Below are 15,237 nucleotides of genomic sequence, written 5' to 3'. Positions count from 1 at the left end.
ATACTTCTATTAACCGATTCATATTCTTTTCCATTCCCCACTCTACAGAGTATTTTTATGAATTAATATATAGGGTTTTGACATCAAAATCAATCTAAATGAATTTTTAACAGAATTTATTATTACTTTTTCCGAAATAAATCAAAATTTATATGCTATTTTTCATTGTAAAATGTAAAAAGTTGATCATATTGACTTCAAAAGTCATCATTAATTAAAACAAACCCTTAAACAATCATTATGATAAATTGTTGGTTGATAATTGAATACACCTACGTCAAACTCTCTTCCAGGTAGGATGCAAGTTTTCTCCCAATCAGAATTCCTCCAGTCCTGTTCTCTGTAGTTACTTTATATTTTTGTCGATAAACACTTTCAATTCCCAATTCAATTAATTCAATTTCCGTGTCACCTCTGCTATTGGGTCCAAATCCCGCTCCTCACGTAACATTGCAGTTATATTTTTATAGTGTACACAAACTGTACAATGTACAAAAAAATAACATTATGAAAAATTCTCATTTATATGCATTTTTGGTCACTTAATGAAAAGTCATCGTTTTAGAGTGAAAGAAGGACATTTAGGGTCTTTTTACTGCCGTCAAATTGGGTCCTATTGGACTTGGGCAGTATTTCGGGGGTTGATGAAAAACTACTTTTTGTCAGGAATGGTTCCTGGGGAAGCCGCTCCACGATGACGAGTCGACCATCATCCATCACTACGCCTTTGCCGAGAACCCCTCCGTCTTTGAATACCCCGACTTCTCTGCCGCGTGGGCCTTAAGCATCCCCCTGGTGGCCCGGTCAGTGAGCTCAAGTGTTGTATTAATATAGTCAAAGTCCACTGTAACATTCTTTTTTTTTTTTTTTTTTGAGGCTCGCCAACAAAGTCCGAGAGGAGCCATTGAAATCGGACTTCACCATCGACCTGAAACACGAGGTGTGTTCTGTTCTAATTATTTGGATGACAGTTGTCCAATGACCGACTGACTGAATTTAATTCTTTCCGTGGCCGTGCGCTCTCATCTCAAATTAACTTTACCCTTTGAAATGAATGGAAATGCCATAAAATGATGAATTCCGGAATATGTTACTGTATAAAAATGCGCAGTAATTACTTCATAAAATAGAACGTGAAGAATTCAACAGTTTTTGCCCTACCTAGAAATCCCCCCCCCACCCAATTGACTGAATTTATATACAATTTTTTTCACCTTTCCACCCAGACTCATTCATCTTTTTCTATGAATTCAGGCCTTAATTCAATGGATATCATCCACTTTCTATTTATTTCTTAGGACCACTGGTTATTTAAAACACATTTTGTGGACAAAACCCCACAGACTGATCAATTGTCACAGATGGCAAATTATCTCAATTTTGTCTAGTTCAGGAAGGCCTTTCTATGGAAAGAACACATTTTGCCATTAATTAACAACATCAAGTACAAAACGCACAGCACCAACAAAAATAGACATATTTTATTATATTATTAAAAAAACAGGGCATTTGTATGTAATTGAATGAACCAAGTAAATAAATATCATTATGAACATTTCATGGACGGTAAACTTAAACATTCATGGGTAAAGTTCTGTCATAAGAACGATTTAAATTTCCCCAAATAATACATTTGTTGACCATTTCAAATACATGCGAAGAACCTTGCATATTGAATGACAGTGACAATATTGAGAGAAAAAAATTGCCATTAGTTAATTTTCCCAAATGGTTCAGCAACCCCATTGTCCAGTCATTTCAGTACTTGTCATGTGTGATCCGGCAGGTGGCCTTGTACATTTGGGACAACGGCAACGGTCCTCATCTGACCGCCGTGCCCGAGCTGTGCACGGAGCCCGAAGACTCCCCGAGGGCCGAGCAGTGCGCCACCTCGCTCAACCCCGATCCTCCCCGCTGTGTGAGTATCCGCCTCGCCCACATCCAGCGCATGTCCCGGGAAATTTGGGAGGCAAACGTTGGAAAAAGTTGGACATAATTGTAAGAAGAAGCTTGTTTTAATTTTACGAAAGTGCAGCATCAATACAGTAGCTAGTATTAATTTGCATCACACTTTTGGACAATATAACATGACCTGAAAAGTCAATGACATTTTAAAGTAAAAAACAACCATGGCTAAACTTTCTTCTCTTGTGTCCTTGATGAGTTTCTTTTTGTTTTCCCAAAAAGGGTGAGCCGTTAAATCAGGACAACATCTTTGTCGCCGTGAAAACATGCAAGAAGTTTCATGGTGAAAGAGGTGAGCGTCTTTGGTCATGTCCTTCTCAATCGTGAAGGTTTGCCCTTTTCTTCCCGTGTTCCGCATTTATAAAGTTAATAATGCTGAGGTTTGATTGGCTCTGTGGTAGAAGATTTTATTTTCAGCTGCACACAGGCTCTGCTGTAAATGTCAAATCAATTTTGCTTCCATTCTGCTCTAAATGTCATCCATTTTTTCCCATCATTGTTTGGTTGTAGCTATTTACTAAGACATTATCACCAAATGCAGTTCCCGTGATCAAGAAGACTTGGGAGAGGGACGCCGTCTATCTGGAGTACTACAGCGACCATGCCGACGCTTCAGTCCCGACCATTGATTTGGGAGTCGCCAACACGGAGAGAGGTGAGTGCGGTGTCAGCTGCCTCACCTTCAGAGTCACACAGATGAGATGGGGAAAAACTTGTATTTGTTACCATCAGACTGAAAGCACTCAAAAGCAGAAGGGCACTCTGAAGACTGCAGACCCCCTCCGAGGTTAAACAATCAGAATTTCAGTTGCCACTTTTTGCGGTAACATTCATTGATTAGTCACCAATTTCTCGAATAGATTAAATAAATAAAATAATCATGGGCCTCTAAAAATGGACGATGGGTGTCAAATGGCCCCCGGCCCGTGTGTTACAGTTAACATTCTGTTGACTGATGCAGTTCTGCTAAGCCGTCTTTACAAAAATGGATGGATGGATGTTGGGAATTTAACATCACAACTGGATGAATATTTCACTGGTGCAATTTCATCTAGCCTGCAGTGGGTTTTACTAATTCAGAGGAGCAACTTCGGAACATTGTGGTTGGTCAAGGTGAGAGCTCTGCCTCCTGAGGCCTCTGGCAGCACTTTTTGAAGTTCCTTCTTGAGTGAACTTGTCCGAAAGGTCCCAATTTTGCTGAGTCACCTGTGTAAAGTCGCTCTGACGGGATGTACACCAAGTCTTACAGCGTTCCCAGCACTGTCTCACTCTCACGCTTGCCTGAGGCTAGCGGCCACTCGGGGGCAAATTATTCCAGACAGCAGATCGCTATCGGCGACTAAAAAAAACGCCTAAGACCTTTGGTGTTGCACCTTAATGGGATGATGCATGGGGCTGGAGCCTCTTTCAAGGGAGGTAAGAGAGCGGTGCAATCCGCAGCTTCCCATCCGTGACGTTGGGCAGGCATAACGAGGCGTCTGAGTCCGTTAGCCGTGCTGCTCGTCAGACCACGACGGGTGGCAAACCGCACAAGAGACCCACTCAACTGTGCGCTCACACTCTTTTATAGTTTTGTTGACTACTCTAAACTTCGTTCTCAGCAAATCAAGACTGGTTGAAAAGTGGTAATAAACATGCAACACTTTGTACAACTTCTCCATTGCGTGTAATTTGTATTCAGTTTGTATAGTTTTACTTTAAGTTACTTGACGGCTCATTAGAGAAATTCAAAATGTGCACTTTGCAAAGCCAATTCAAATACCATATTAGGCCTTGTCTACACGTACCCGGGTTTTTTTGCAAAAGGCGGATATTAGCCTGCGTTTAGCCCTATCATCCACACGTACCCGGAGTTTTTTCATTGAAAACGTAACACTCCGGCCACAGCGCTGGTTTGCGGATATCTCTGGACCCGCATTTGGCTGTGGACAATTAGACCCAGAGATTTACGTCATCACTATCCGACATGAATGCTCTAACGTCACTTGCGCGACTTGTGTTTTCAAGAGAGTCAACATGAATGCCCGCGTAGCTGTGTTGGTGAAAGCCATTCTCGAGTAGCTTTTTGCTTATTTATTTGTCCGCAACCAACTACTGCTTCTCGTTCAAATGTTTAAAAGGAGTTTTGACCTCTTGTCGGTTCTCACGAACGAGCCTGGCGCCATGTTTTTGGTTTCGTGGAAGTGACGTCAAAGGACGTAAGTTTCTTCTGAATGGACAGTATTTGGCTAACTACTGCCGCCTAGAGGCTTGCCATGAAATGCGTTTGAAAACGCACTTCCACGGTGTTGTGTAGCTGCGTTTTTAACAAACGAGGATGTGTATTCCAACACGGAGTGGAGGAGAAATATTCCGTTGTTTAAAAAAAAAAAAGCCCGGCTATGTGTAGACAAGGCCTTAATTGTATGTCTTTGGTGTATCGCTCAACAGTGGTATTTCACAAGAAGAGAATTATACTCAAGGATCAAAGAAAGGTACAGTCTTTGAATCGAAATATACTTTTATTTTTATTCCACATTAATTCCAAGATTTTACTGTAGTAAATATCTGTTCCAAGCTTGGTAAAAAATTGGCATTGAAAAGCACAATTCATCGCGAAAACTTTGTGTTTAATTAGTTACGAAATTTTAATCGCTTGACAGGTTGTTTTTTTGTTGTTTGCATACCATTTTAAATGTGTAGATTAAATTATGCATATTAGAGAAGCAAAACAAAACGTTTTGGATTAAGGTTGAATAATACAAAATACAACACCAATACAAGTGTTTAGTTTAGTTTTGCTGTTTCACAGTGCTTTTCCCTAATATTACTTATTTGATTGCACTCTCCTCTACATTAAAAAAAAGATTGGTGCCCAAAAAAAGTGAAATATTTTTGCAAATATTTTTTTGTAATTATAGGTTTCATAGTATTAGTGCAACTCAGCACTACTGTTGTTGATTTGTCGACTAACAAAATACTTTGCGGCAGCGCTTCTTCACACGCTTGCACCAAACATCATCGCGTATTGCATTTGCTAAGGGCCGCAGCACCACTCTAGCGCACAAAGACAAGCATGGTAGCCATTTCAAATAAACTCGAATGGAATGGAAAATCTGGAACTGAAAATCAAAATAATTGGGGCTTGAGTGAAATTATACATCCCTAATATATACACTCGTCTAAAAAGGACTGCGCATTGAAACTGACACAATCATGCAACACAACGAATCGATAATGACATTTGTTGCCAAAACTCGATTTTTATTTATTTTATTGATTGGGTGTTGCAGTACTAATATATAGCCAATACTATAGTATGCATGCTAAACTAAACTCAACTGCTTTTTCCATTTGGTATTAGGGATGGGACGATATCTCGTGCTATCTCGCGGGATTAGAACTCCACGAGATTTCTCGTTCCTGCACAGCACAAGATCTATTTTCTTTTGACGGTGTTTTGGAGTCCGGGTGAATATAACAGATGGAACAAAAGGAGCTGTCACCGAATGGGAACTTCCGAGGTCAAATCACGGAGTCGCTGTTGTGACCGACAACGCTCGCAACATGCATGTGGCGATACGTGAGGCTAGCTTTGAGCCACACATTAAGTGCTTATCGTGCAGGCAATGAACGCAACGCTAGTGCGGCTGGTCCAAAGTTGGCCGCGTATCATGTTTGTTTCGACGTGTCAAGCGTATAGTTTCTTTTTTTCACCGATGCTCAACAGCAGCAGCACTTTTGAATAAATAAAGACAGCTCGACCTACCCGCGCACAAACTAATTATAGCCGTAACCACGCGCTAGAACAACTCTTTGGACATGGCTCACAATCTAGAGCAGCGGGGTAACGTATCTGCGGCTCTGAGGAGCCCAGAACACCTACGAGTTGCAGAAATCTTGACATAGACGCAGTGACATTCCTCTTGTTGAAGATCGACTGAGAAACAAGTTGAACTCTTCGATACAATACAATTTTATTTATATAGCGCATTTCATAACAGCTAGAGCTGTACAAAGCACTTTAAAAACAATACAATAAAAAAAACAATGAGGCAGTGATACATCTATTAATTAATATATCAATAAATATGAACAAATATCTAAAATATAAATAAAAATATGAATAAATAAAGCCAATCAATTAACATAAAACACTATATACAATTGAGTTACTGCCCCACGAGCACACTTGGATTTTGTCAAAGTATTCAGTAAGAGGAAAGATCTCAGCTTTAGCTGTTATTGCAGCAATATTTGAGAGCATGTAACTAAAGTGACTCATTTGCACTTTAGAGCTAGATGATTAATTTTCTTGCAGTCTGTTCGATGAAAAACATGTTGAAAATTGAAAAAATGACATTAGGTATTTTTTTTTTAGCAAATATCTCGTCTCGTTCTCGCGGACTCAATCTCGTGAGACATCTCGTCCCGTGGGATTTTTGTCTCGTCCCATCCCTATTTGGTATGCATGCCAGTGCTTTCATTTGCGGTTTAAGAGATGTAACTTCACATTCGTTGATGTTTATTATTAATGAATATCAAATAAGAGACGGCTCCTTGGGAGCGGCAAAAATAAAAATCTCCCTCATAATGCAAAACAAGTGAGTTTAAAGCAGCCGGCGTGGAGCATTTGCTCCTGTCTGTTGCTTTTCCCCAAGACAACCTGCAGCGTTATGCTAGTGACGCCCGGCAGTCACCAGCCATCAGCGCCTCACCGCTCGGCTGTCGCTTTTTATTCATTTCCGTATTTATTTCTCATTCGCTGGCATGCTGCGCCTGCATAGCATTAATGTGTTGGCACGGGAAAATGTGTCTATGTCAAGCAGAGGTCAAGAGATGTGAACCGAGCGGAATGATGGACGGGTGGAAGTGCTTTGGTGCATAATTCAGCACCGTGGAAGCAAAACATCACAAATAAAGGCTTAAAAGGAAAGAAAAACATGTCGGGAGAGTGTATTGATGTATAGTGGTGCCTTGTCTCAAAACTGGCTCAACTTTTCAGGCGTTTATTGAACTGGACAAATGCGAAATGAGAACCCACACAAGGAGCTGTTGTAGGCCACAAACTTGCACCCTGACGCTCACAAGCAGACTGCAGGCCCCGCCTATTAACTCATTCACTGCCAGCTGTTTGGGTGCATTTTGACTTATTTTTCGAGAACCACAGAATATTTTGCTCTGTGACAATATAAGCATCAAATCTGCCAAAACAAAGAGTAGACACTTTTCTTTCACCAGCCAAAAAATAAATAATTGGTTTTTACGTTGGTTTCTACATTTTTCCTTTTTCTACAGCAGAAAATATTTGTAAAATGTCAGTAACATGAGACATTAGAATATTATGTGAGACATTGTAGACTGCATGTGTATTGCTTTTTTTTTAATCATTTTGCAACATTTACATTTTGCTTTTTCTTTTGCCATTCTGTCTCTATTGTTTCGTTTTCTAAAAATAAAACCACAAGTATTATTATGGATTTTTTTCCAAAGAATGAACTGCATTATACACAGGAAATTTCCAGACGCTCAACCTGGCGTCTTCACTTATTAAACTTAATGCAGACTGCGCTTGTACATTTTACACTGTTTACCTTTTACTCTTAAAATCAAGGAGGCATGACTCATTGTCTTTAAGAAAAAGAAAAAGAAACTTATTCCACAGTTGTTTTTTAACATGTGGCAGCGAATGTGATGAATGATTGTAATGAAGCACCAACTCGTGTGTTGTGGCCTGTGGAGAATGTTGTTGTTTTCTAGTGAATGCAAGCATCCCAGCTAGCGTCTTGTATGGCGCTGACATTTTGATGACAGAACATGGAAGAGACTTCTCTTCCCACCGGCCCCGAACGTCACTCAAAGCGAGCCGCTCGAACTAGAAAACCAGCTCTGCAGCTTTGTGCGGGTTTCCCTAAAAATACAAAAATGCAAGATTTTGATTTTATTCCTGTCAGCAGTTCAAGGTGTCCGCTCTTATTCTGTATTCGGATGCCAGGCTAACGCACAAAACACCACCTTGGAGCCACATATATAATCCAGTCAGGCGTCTTATTCACTTCTTTTGGTGACACTTGCCACCGTGAATTTTCCACTCAGCCCTATATGACAACGATGGCGATGGATTTGACTTCGAACTGAAGGGAATGCTCTTTATTGGTCTTAAACTAGTTCCGATTTGGTCCGAAACTGATTGGTGGCCTGGTTCTAAACAGGTTATCTCCTGGTCCTCTCGGTCCTAAACTGGTGTTGACTTGGTCCTGCACAGGTTCTCACTTCGTCCTAAACTTCTTCTCGCTTTGCCTTTTAATAGGTCTGAACTGCTTCCCACCTGGCCCTAACTGAACTGGTTCTGTCTTCTTTCATTGTCCTACACTTGGTGTCACTTGGTCATTATCTGTTCCTAAACGGGTTCTCACTTGGTCTTAAATTGGACCTCCCTTGGCCCTGAATTGGTCTTCACTTGACCCAAAAATGGTTCTAACTTGGTTCCTTTCCTAAACTGATTTTCACTTGGTCTCAAATTTGTCCCTGCTTACAATTTACTCAATGTTGTTTGTTTTATCTTTCAAGAAAATATCCAATGTAAATAAAAGACTCACAAAAGTCGATTGAATTTGCTCGTCTGTTTTCTTTTCCATCTATGAAGTTCAGGAATCATACAATGATCAGATCCGGGCATCTTTTCCATCCTCGCGAATGCTCTGCAGAAAAGGGGCACGGTCTAACATGCAGCCCTCACATTTATTCTGACTTCAAAATCGAAACATAATGTGGGCTGGTCTGCTCCCTGGCTGGCCCTGCCTGTAGGGCTGATCACTCCAGCTGGTCACATGCTCAGATCAGGGCACGCTGACTCTTGAGACTTTTAAATGATTATTCGATGTCCGTAAATGTGTAATTGCCATATTGGCTTTCGGTTAACCGGTTCGCTAATGTAAAGCCATCCATATAGATTTAGATCCTTCATCCTCATTGGTGCTGAATGAGTTCTCGTTTGGTCCTTACCCATATCTAACCTAATTCTCATTTGGTGTTCATTTGGTCCCATATTGGTTGTCACTCGGTCCTTACTTAGTCTTAAACAAGTTCATGCTGTATCAGATACCAGGCAACACAGAAAAAATACCTTGGGTGCCGCATAAATAATCCAGCAAGGCCTCTTTTCTCTTGTATTCCGTGTGTTGCCTGCCCCTGGGGGTTTTCTGTCTGTGCCTGGATGATGACTATGTTGCCGTGCTTGTACTTCACAATTCTGCTGTTTATGTGTCAGAGTAGCTCTGCCGCTGGCCTCCATGTTCAACAAAAACATTTTCCTGCTACGTATGCAACATCTATCAACCTTGAACCAGTTCAAGTTTGATCATACCAGCCTGTCCATACCAACAATCATACAGTTACAGCGGAAACTCTTGAGGTCCATCAAAGTCTAGTTTAGGATCACTTGGTCCTATACCAGTTCTCACTTGGTTCTAAATTGCACTCTACTTGGTCCCAAACTGTTCCCGTAGTCTTAAAATGATTCACACTTTCTCCTAAACGGGTTTTCTCTTGTCTGACTTGGTCATTGACTTGGCTTCTAAACTGCTTCTCTGCTGGCCCTAAACTGGTCCTTGCTTGCTCCATTCGTTGTCTGAAAGTGATTCCCACTCTGTCCCAAACTGGTTCCCCCTTGCTCCATACCTGTTTCCATTACAAATGTGTTCTCACTTGGTCCTTTCTAACTTGATCCTTTCCCCTTCCTGAACTCGTTCTCACTTGGTCCTTGCATTTTCCTAAATTGGTTCTCACTTAGTCCTTGAATTTGAATTGGTTCATCTGTGGTCTCATACTGGTTCTCATTTTATCTTTACTTGATAGTCAACGGGTTCTCATTTGATCCTTGCCTGTTCCGAAACTGGTTCTCACATCCTAAGTTGGTCCTCGCTTGATCCTATGCAGTTGTCATTTAGTCGTTGCTTGGCCTTTAACTGGTTATTACTTGGTTTTAAATGGGATCTCACTTTGTCCTCACCCACTAGAAAGGTTCTCTCCTGGTCCTTACTTCTGTAAGTGGTCCTCACTTGGTTTTTGTTGCATTTACTCAATTTTATCAGTCAAAGTAAATGTATAGTCTACTTAATTAAAAATGTCTCTGGATCCATTTTTTCTTTTGGGCAACCACTTGACAAAATAAAATTGAGTGAATTCAACAAAAACAGTTTTAAGTGTAGTTTTGGACTAAGTAAGGACCAGATGAAAACCAGTTTATTGGCAGGTGAGAACCAAGTTTGAGCACCTCTAAAACCAAGTAATAACTAGTTTAAGAGGAAAGTAAGGACAAAATGATAACAGCATTGGACTAAGCGGGGACTTATCTAGGACGTGAGAACGTTTAGGAATTTTTTTTCATTTATTTATTTATTTTTGTCAAATGGCTGCATGAAATAAAATATTCTGGATCCACATGCATTTTGAAGTAGACTATACATCTACTTAAAAATGTATCTGAACCCAGATTTTATTTTGTGCACCAATTTGATGAAATAAAATTGAGTAAATTCACCACCATATTTTCAGTGCAGTTCCCGTTTGGCTATCATGACTCTCTGTCCCTCCGTACTTCCATCCATCCACTGTTTGTTATGTTATGTATAATTTAGAGGCTGGAATGTGTATTTGTAGTATTTCTCTAACTGTTGCTATTAAAGTGACAAATGAGTGACTGCATTACGGGATGAATTATTGTGCATCTAAATAAGTCTTCATTCCTTTATCGGGGTCATTCGTCTGTGTAAACGAGATAAACGATGCATCAAGGCACCATCTTGCGTTTGCAGGCCACTGCGGGAAAACATTCGCCATCCTCAAAAGATTCGTCAGCGGCGATGTCCCCGACACTGAGTGGCTCCTCATCGTGGATGACGACACGCTGATCAGGTTGTGCAATTATGGCCCACAAAACACCGTCGTTATGATCATATTCATACACTGTGGCAGATGTTCAACTTCATGCAGAACACCGGGGAGAAAAAAAGCTTTTAAAAGTCCATCTGGCTTCACTTGATGTTCATCAAGTTGCTTCTTCATGTGGAAAGCTGGACTCGTGCAATACATCCTGAGGGACTGCACTTATCCCACACCTGTGGATGTGTGTGTGCGTGTGCGTGTGCGTGTGCGTGTGCGTGCGTGTGCCTCAGCCTCCCTAGACTGCGATCGTTGCTCAGCTGCTACCAGCCGTCGGAAGCCGTGTATCTGGGCGAGCGCTACGGCTACGGGCTCAGCCAGGGAGGCTACAGCTACGTCACGGGAGGCGGCGGGTGAGCTTTACCACCAGACAACCGCCGGATGTATCACGCAAATCCCGTTATCTGTCATTTCAACATAAACCGCTTCCACTCGCTTCAAAGAACGCCGCTCATCCAGCGGGAATTTTCGTTTTGCGGGCTAAGCTTTTTGGTTTCCAGTGCAGATTAAGACGTAAGCGAGTGCATAGTAGTCATCACATTCGAGTTCTGCCACTGATCATAAACATTCAGCAAAAGCAGCTACATGCAGTTGTACAGGATTTTGACATCGGAGTTAAGGCGGGACAATTTGTCCCCGTAGGAAATAAAGGAACTCAGCTGTTCCGTCTTGTTGACACAAGACCTAAATTCAGACTTCGATACTATACTTGCATACCTTGATAACTATTCTTAAACTTTCCATTCAAACGTGTGGAATTTTTTTTTTAAGTGAATTTAGTGAAAATGCGCAAAACGAACATGCGACTTATGCCCGTTTCCATTGGTTGTTATTTTGCGATTATTGAGAGAGGAGAGGAGACTGCTAGCGCCATGAGATAATGTCATATGAGAGTATCCTTCTGCCACAAGATACTCAGCTGACTGTCAACAAAAGTGATCATGGACAGATTGCTAAACGAGCTTTCGTGGTTTGGAAGAACTCTGGTCATTACATTTTGTAATTGACGCGATCAATTACAAAATGTAATTTAACGAATGCGCAGAATGACCGGTGATGCATAATCCCACTCAGAAGTGCACAGTGACCAGCAGAGCGGACGCCTGTCGCCCACCGGAGTATAAAGAAGCATTTCGAAAGAAGAGGGCAGCTTTAAATCTCAGAAATGTGAATAAATTGGTTTGCCTCAGCGACTGAGGATGAGTAGAGAAGAGGGCTGTCTTGTTTTGTGTTAATAAAGTCAGTTTAGAGAAGGGACACACGATGTGCTCATACCAGCTACAGCATAACATATGAGCCAATCACATCCGTGTGCACTTCAGGGACCACTTGGAAAACAGAAACTCTAAGAATATTACAATATAAATGTGTACATTACACACACACACACACACACTTTGTTTGCACACAAATATTTCTGTCACTTTGAATAAAAATACTGTCTACTACAGAAAGAATGTTAATATTTTTTATTTTAAAAATTTAAATTTTTATCTCATGAGGATTTGTTGTTGTAGTAAAAAAATACACTACATATAGATTTAGACTTGACTTTATTGATCCCTTTGGGATGACTCCCTCTGGGAAGTTTGCATTTCCAGCAGCACTAATATATACAGTACATATATACACACATTTATATTCTACACACACCCACAAATGCACATACTCACTGTAGACTCTACGGTGTAGAGGCTAAAAAAAGACATGGCAGAGTCATAGGGGCCTTTGTCACTCTTTGATTGTCTCTAGTACAAACAAATACTGTACTGAGTGATTAATAAACAGCTCCAAACATGCACACATGCACAAGTACTTGTACTAAAAATACACTGTAAGCTTTTTTTGACGTCGAAGTATTGCGATACTTGTGTGTGTGTGTGTGTGTGTGTGTGCAGCATGGTGTTCAGCAGGGAGGCGGTGGCGCGACTCCTGCAAAGCGGCTGCAAATGTTACAGTGACGACGCTCCGGACGACATGGTGCTGGGAATGTGCCTCAACGCTCTTGGCATTCCCGCCACCCACAGTCCACTTTTCCATCAGGTGACCATCCTTCTCTCAGTCCCTCATCACTATGTACGGATTTTTATGTAGAGCGAGCGGCGTAACCTCTTTCAAATAAATGACCAGTCGACTCAGTACAACTCTCTACAATAAAATGATATTATGCACGATAACCCGATTAAACACCTCCGGATGGAGACGTGGTGTACAAGTAAAGGGAGTTCCTTGTCTTTGACATGCTAGCGCCAGTTAGCCATATCTGATGCCCTTGGCATCGCACTCAAGTTAAAAATCATGCAAGTAAAATATGAATGGACTATGACAATAGTAAGTCTGCTAAAAAGATAAAGCCGTCCGAAGACGGTTGGTCAATGATAATGTATGCACTGCAAAAGAGTATTAGTTCACTTACATAGTATAAATATTGAATAAAGGCTAATGTGTGTATATCAACAATACTGCTTTAGGGTAGCACCTAATGCAAATAAGCATTTATAATGCACTTGGGGGAGAAACTGCACATCACGCTGCATAACGATGTACACAAAAACAGTTTACTGTTTTTTTTAAATAGGTTTAAAACAAAACCAATAATTATCAATAGTGACTGATATGAAATACTTGGATTGTGACAGTTTTTCAGACATATTGCCCAGCCCTACTAAGCACACTTTGTTTAAAATGGAGTGTATTTAATCTTTATAATCACCAGTTTATTTCACTCTTTCATAGTTACATTGACTTATTAAAGGTCAAAAAGTGCTGCTGTTATTTTTTCAACAAGTATTTTAGAAGCCGGCGGCACGGCGGGCGACTGGTTTGCACGTCCGCCTCACAGTTCAGAGGTCGTGGGTTCGATCCCGGCCCCGGCCTCCCTGTGTGGAGTTTGCATGTTTTCCCCGTGCCTGCGTGGGTTTTCTCCGGGTACTCCGGTTTCCTCCCACATTCCAAAAACATGCATGGTAAGTTGATTGGACACTCTAAATTGCCCGTAGGTGTGATTGTGAGTGCGGATGTTTGTCTCTGTGTGCCCTGCGATTGGCTGGCAACCAATTCAGGGTGTCCCCAGCCTACTGCCTGAAGAAAGCTGGGATGGGCTCCAGCACGCCCAGTTGTGAGGATAAGCGGTACAGATAATGGATGGATGGATGGATGGATGGATATTTTAGAAGCCATTTCTGCCCAAAAAGCACAGCATTCCAGGTGCAACATAAACGCTAACTTTATTTATTTTTTTAAATAGAATGGTGCTGCTGACTGACCGAGAATAAAATGATTTAAAGAATTGTTGACATTTTTCATATATTAAAAAGTCAATTAGAGTAACAAGGAATTAAATATAAGAATGGGACATTAAAACACCTTCAAAGTGTTTACAAAACCTGTCTATTTCTGTTGCATCACTATGGATTTTGTGATTATAACCCAGCGTGGTGGGTCCCTTTCAGGCCCGGCCGGAAGACTACTCAGCGGACTTGCTCGCTCACCAGGTGCCAATTTCTTTCCACAAACACTGGAACATCGATCCCGTGGTCGTTTTCAACAAATGGCTGAGGGATGACCACCATAAAAGCTCATCTGGACTCGATAACAACAAAAGCACCAAGACGGAGCTTTGAAATAAAAACCTGAACGGATGAACGTGTATGTAATGAGCCACATGTTGTTCAAGCAAAGCAACGATACAGTATGTGTGGGATGAGCTTGCATGTTATGTATGACTTGAACGTGAATATTTGTATATCGTCGCTTTCCTGTGAAAAGCCTTTTTTTGTTTTTTCACGTTAGTGCGATATCTGTAACGCGGAAACACAATTTACGTAAAATTAAGAAAAGTGAAAAATGGACGTGTTTTTCGCGCTATACAATATATGATGAAATCTTATGATGTTCTCTGTAAATTCGCAAGATGCCACTCATGCTGTAAAATCTATTTTTAAATAAAAGTGTACATTTTTAACAATGTGCTTTTTAACCCCGCGTGGCTTTACGTGCAGTAATTGAATGCATACATGTAACTTTTGTGTGCGTGCAGTCATCTGGCAAAATGTTCCTATTTTTGTCATTTGGATTAAATGAAGAGGCCATTGCATCTGTAGATAACCTCTCAATTGAATTACTCATGTTAATGGGCTGTTGAGTATAAACAGGACGGAATAGTGAACAGATGAAAGAATTTGCACCCTACCGAGGATAAATAATTAAAGCTACGAGCAAAGGTACACTGTTCATCCGTCTGGTATACGGCGTGCAAACTGGGTAGCGATTAGAGAAAAACAACACTTCTAAACATGGCAGACTTACTAGCCGGATTTACCTGGAGCTATGTATTCCGATTAAAAAGGA

At 41.0% G+C, this 15,237-nt stretch overlaps 1 protein-coding gene across 2 annotated transcripts in view; it reads left to right on the top strand.

Annotated features, from left to right (window-relative positions):
- The window catches only part of b3glcta (beta 3-glucosyltransferase a), a 59,586-nt gene extending 44,720 nt beyond the window's left edge, over positions 1-14,866 (top strand). For both annotated transcript variants that reach the window (XM_086036253.1, XM_086036254.1), the window contains exons 7-15: positions 667-803; positions 877-940; positions 1,787-1,918; positions 2,188-2,257; positions 2,507-2,620; positions 10,761-10,860; positions 11,121-11,240; positions 12,786-12,930; positions 14,340-14,866. In XM_086036253.1, coding sequence (XP_085892379.1) covers positions 667-803; positions 877-940; positions 1,787-1,918; positions 2,188-2,257; positions 2,507-2,620; positions 10,761-10,860; positions 11,121-11,240; positions 12,786-12,930; positions 14,340-14,510 — 1,053 coding nt within the window. In that variant the 3' untranslated portion in view covers positions 14,511-14,866. The remainder of the gene's footprint in view (positions 1-666; positions 804-876; positions 941-1,786; positions 1,919-2,187; positions 2,258-2,506; positions 2,621-10,760; positions 10,861-11,120; positions 11,241-12,785; positions 12,931-14,339) is intronic.
- Positions 14,867-15,237: the final 371 nt, after the last annotated feature.

The sequence above is a fragment of the Filicampus tigris genome, chromosome 7, assembly GCF_054856515.1.
Source record: "Filicampus tigris isolate MCC_2025a chromosome 7, RoL_Ftig_1.0, whole genome shotgun sequence".
In the NCBI taxonomy this organism is placed as follows: Eukaryota; Metazoa; Chordata; class Actinopteri; order Syngnathiformes; family Syngnathidae; genus Filicampus; species Filicampus tigris.
Note: the sequence above shows the minus strand (reverse complement) of the source record. Positions and strands in the feature narration are given on the sequence as shown.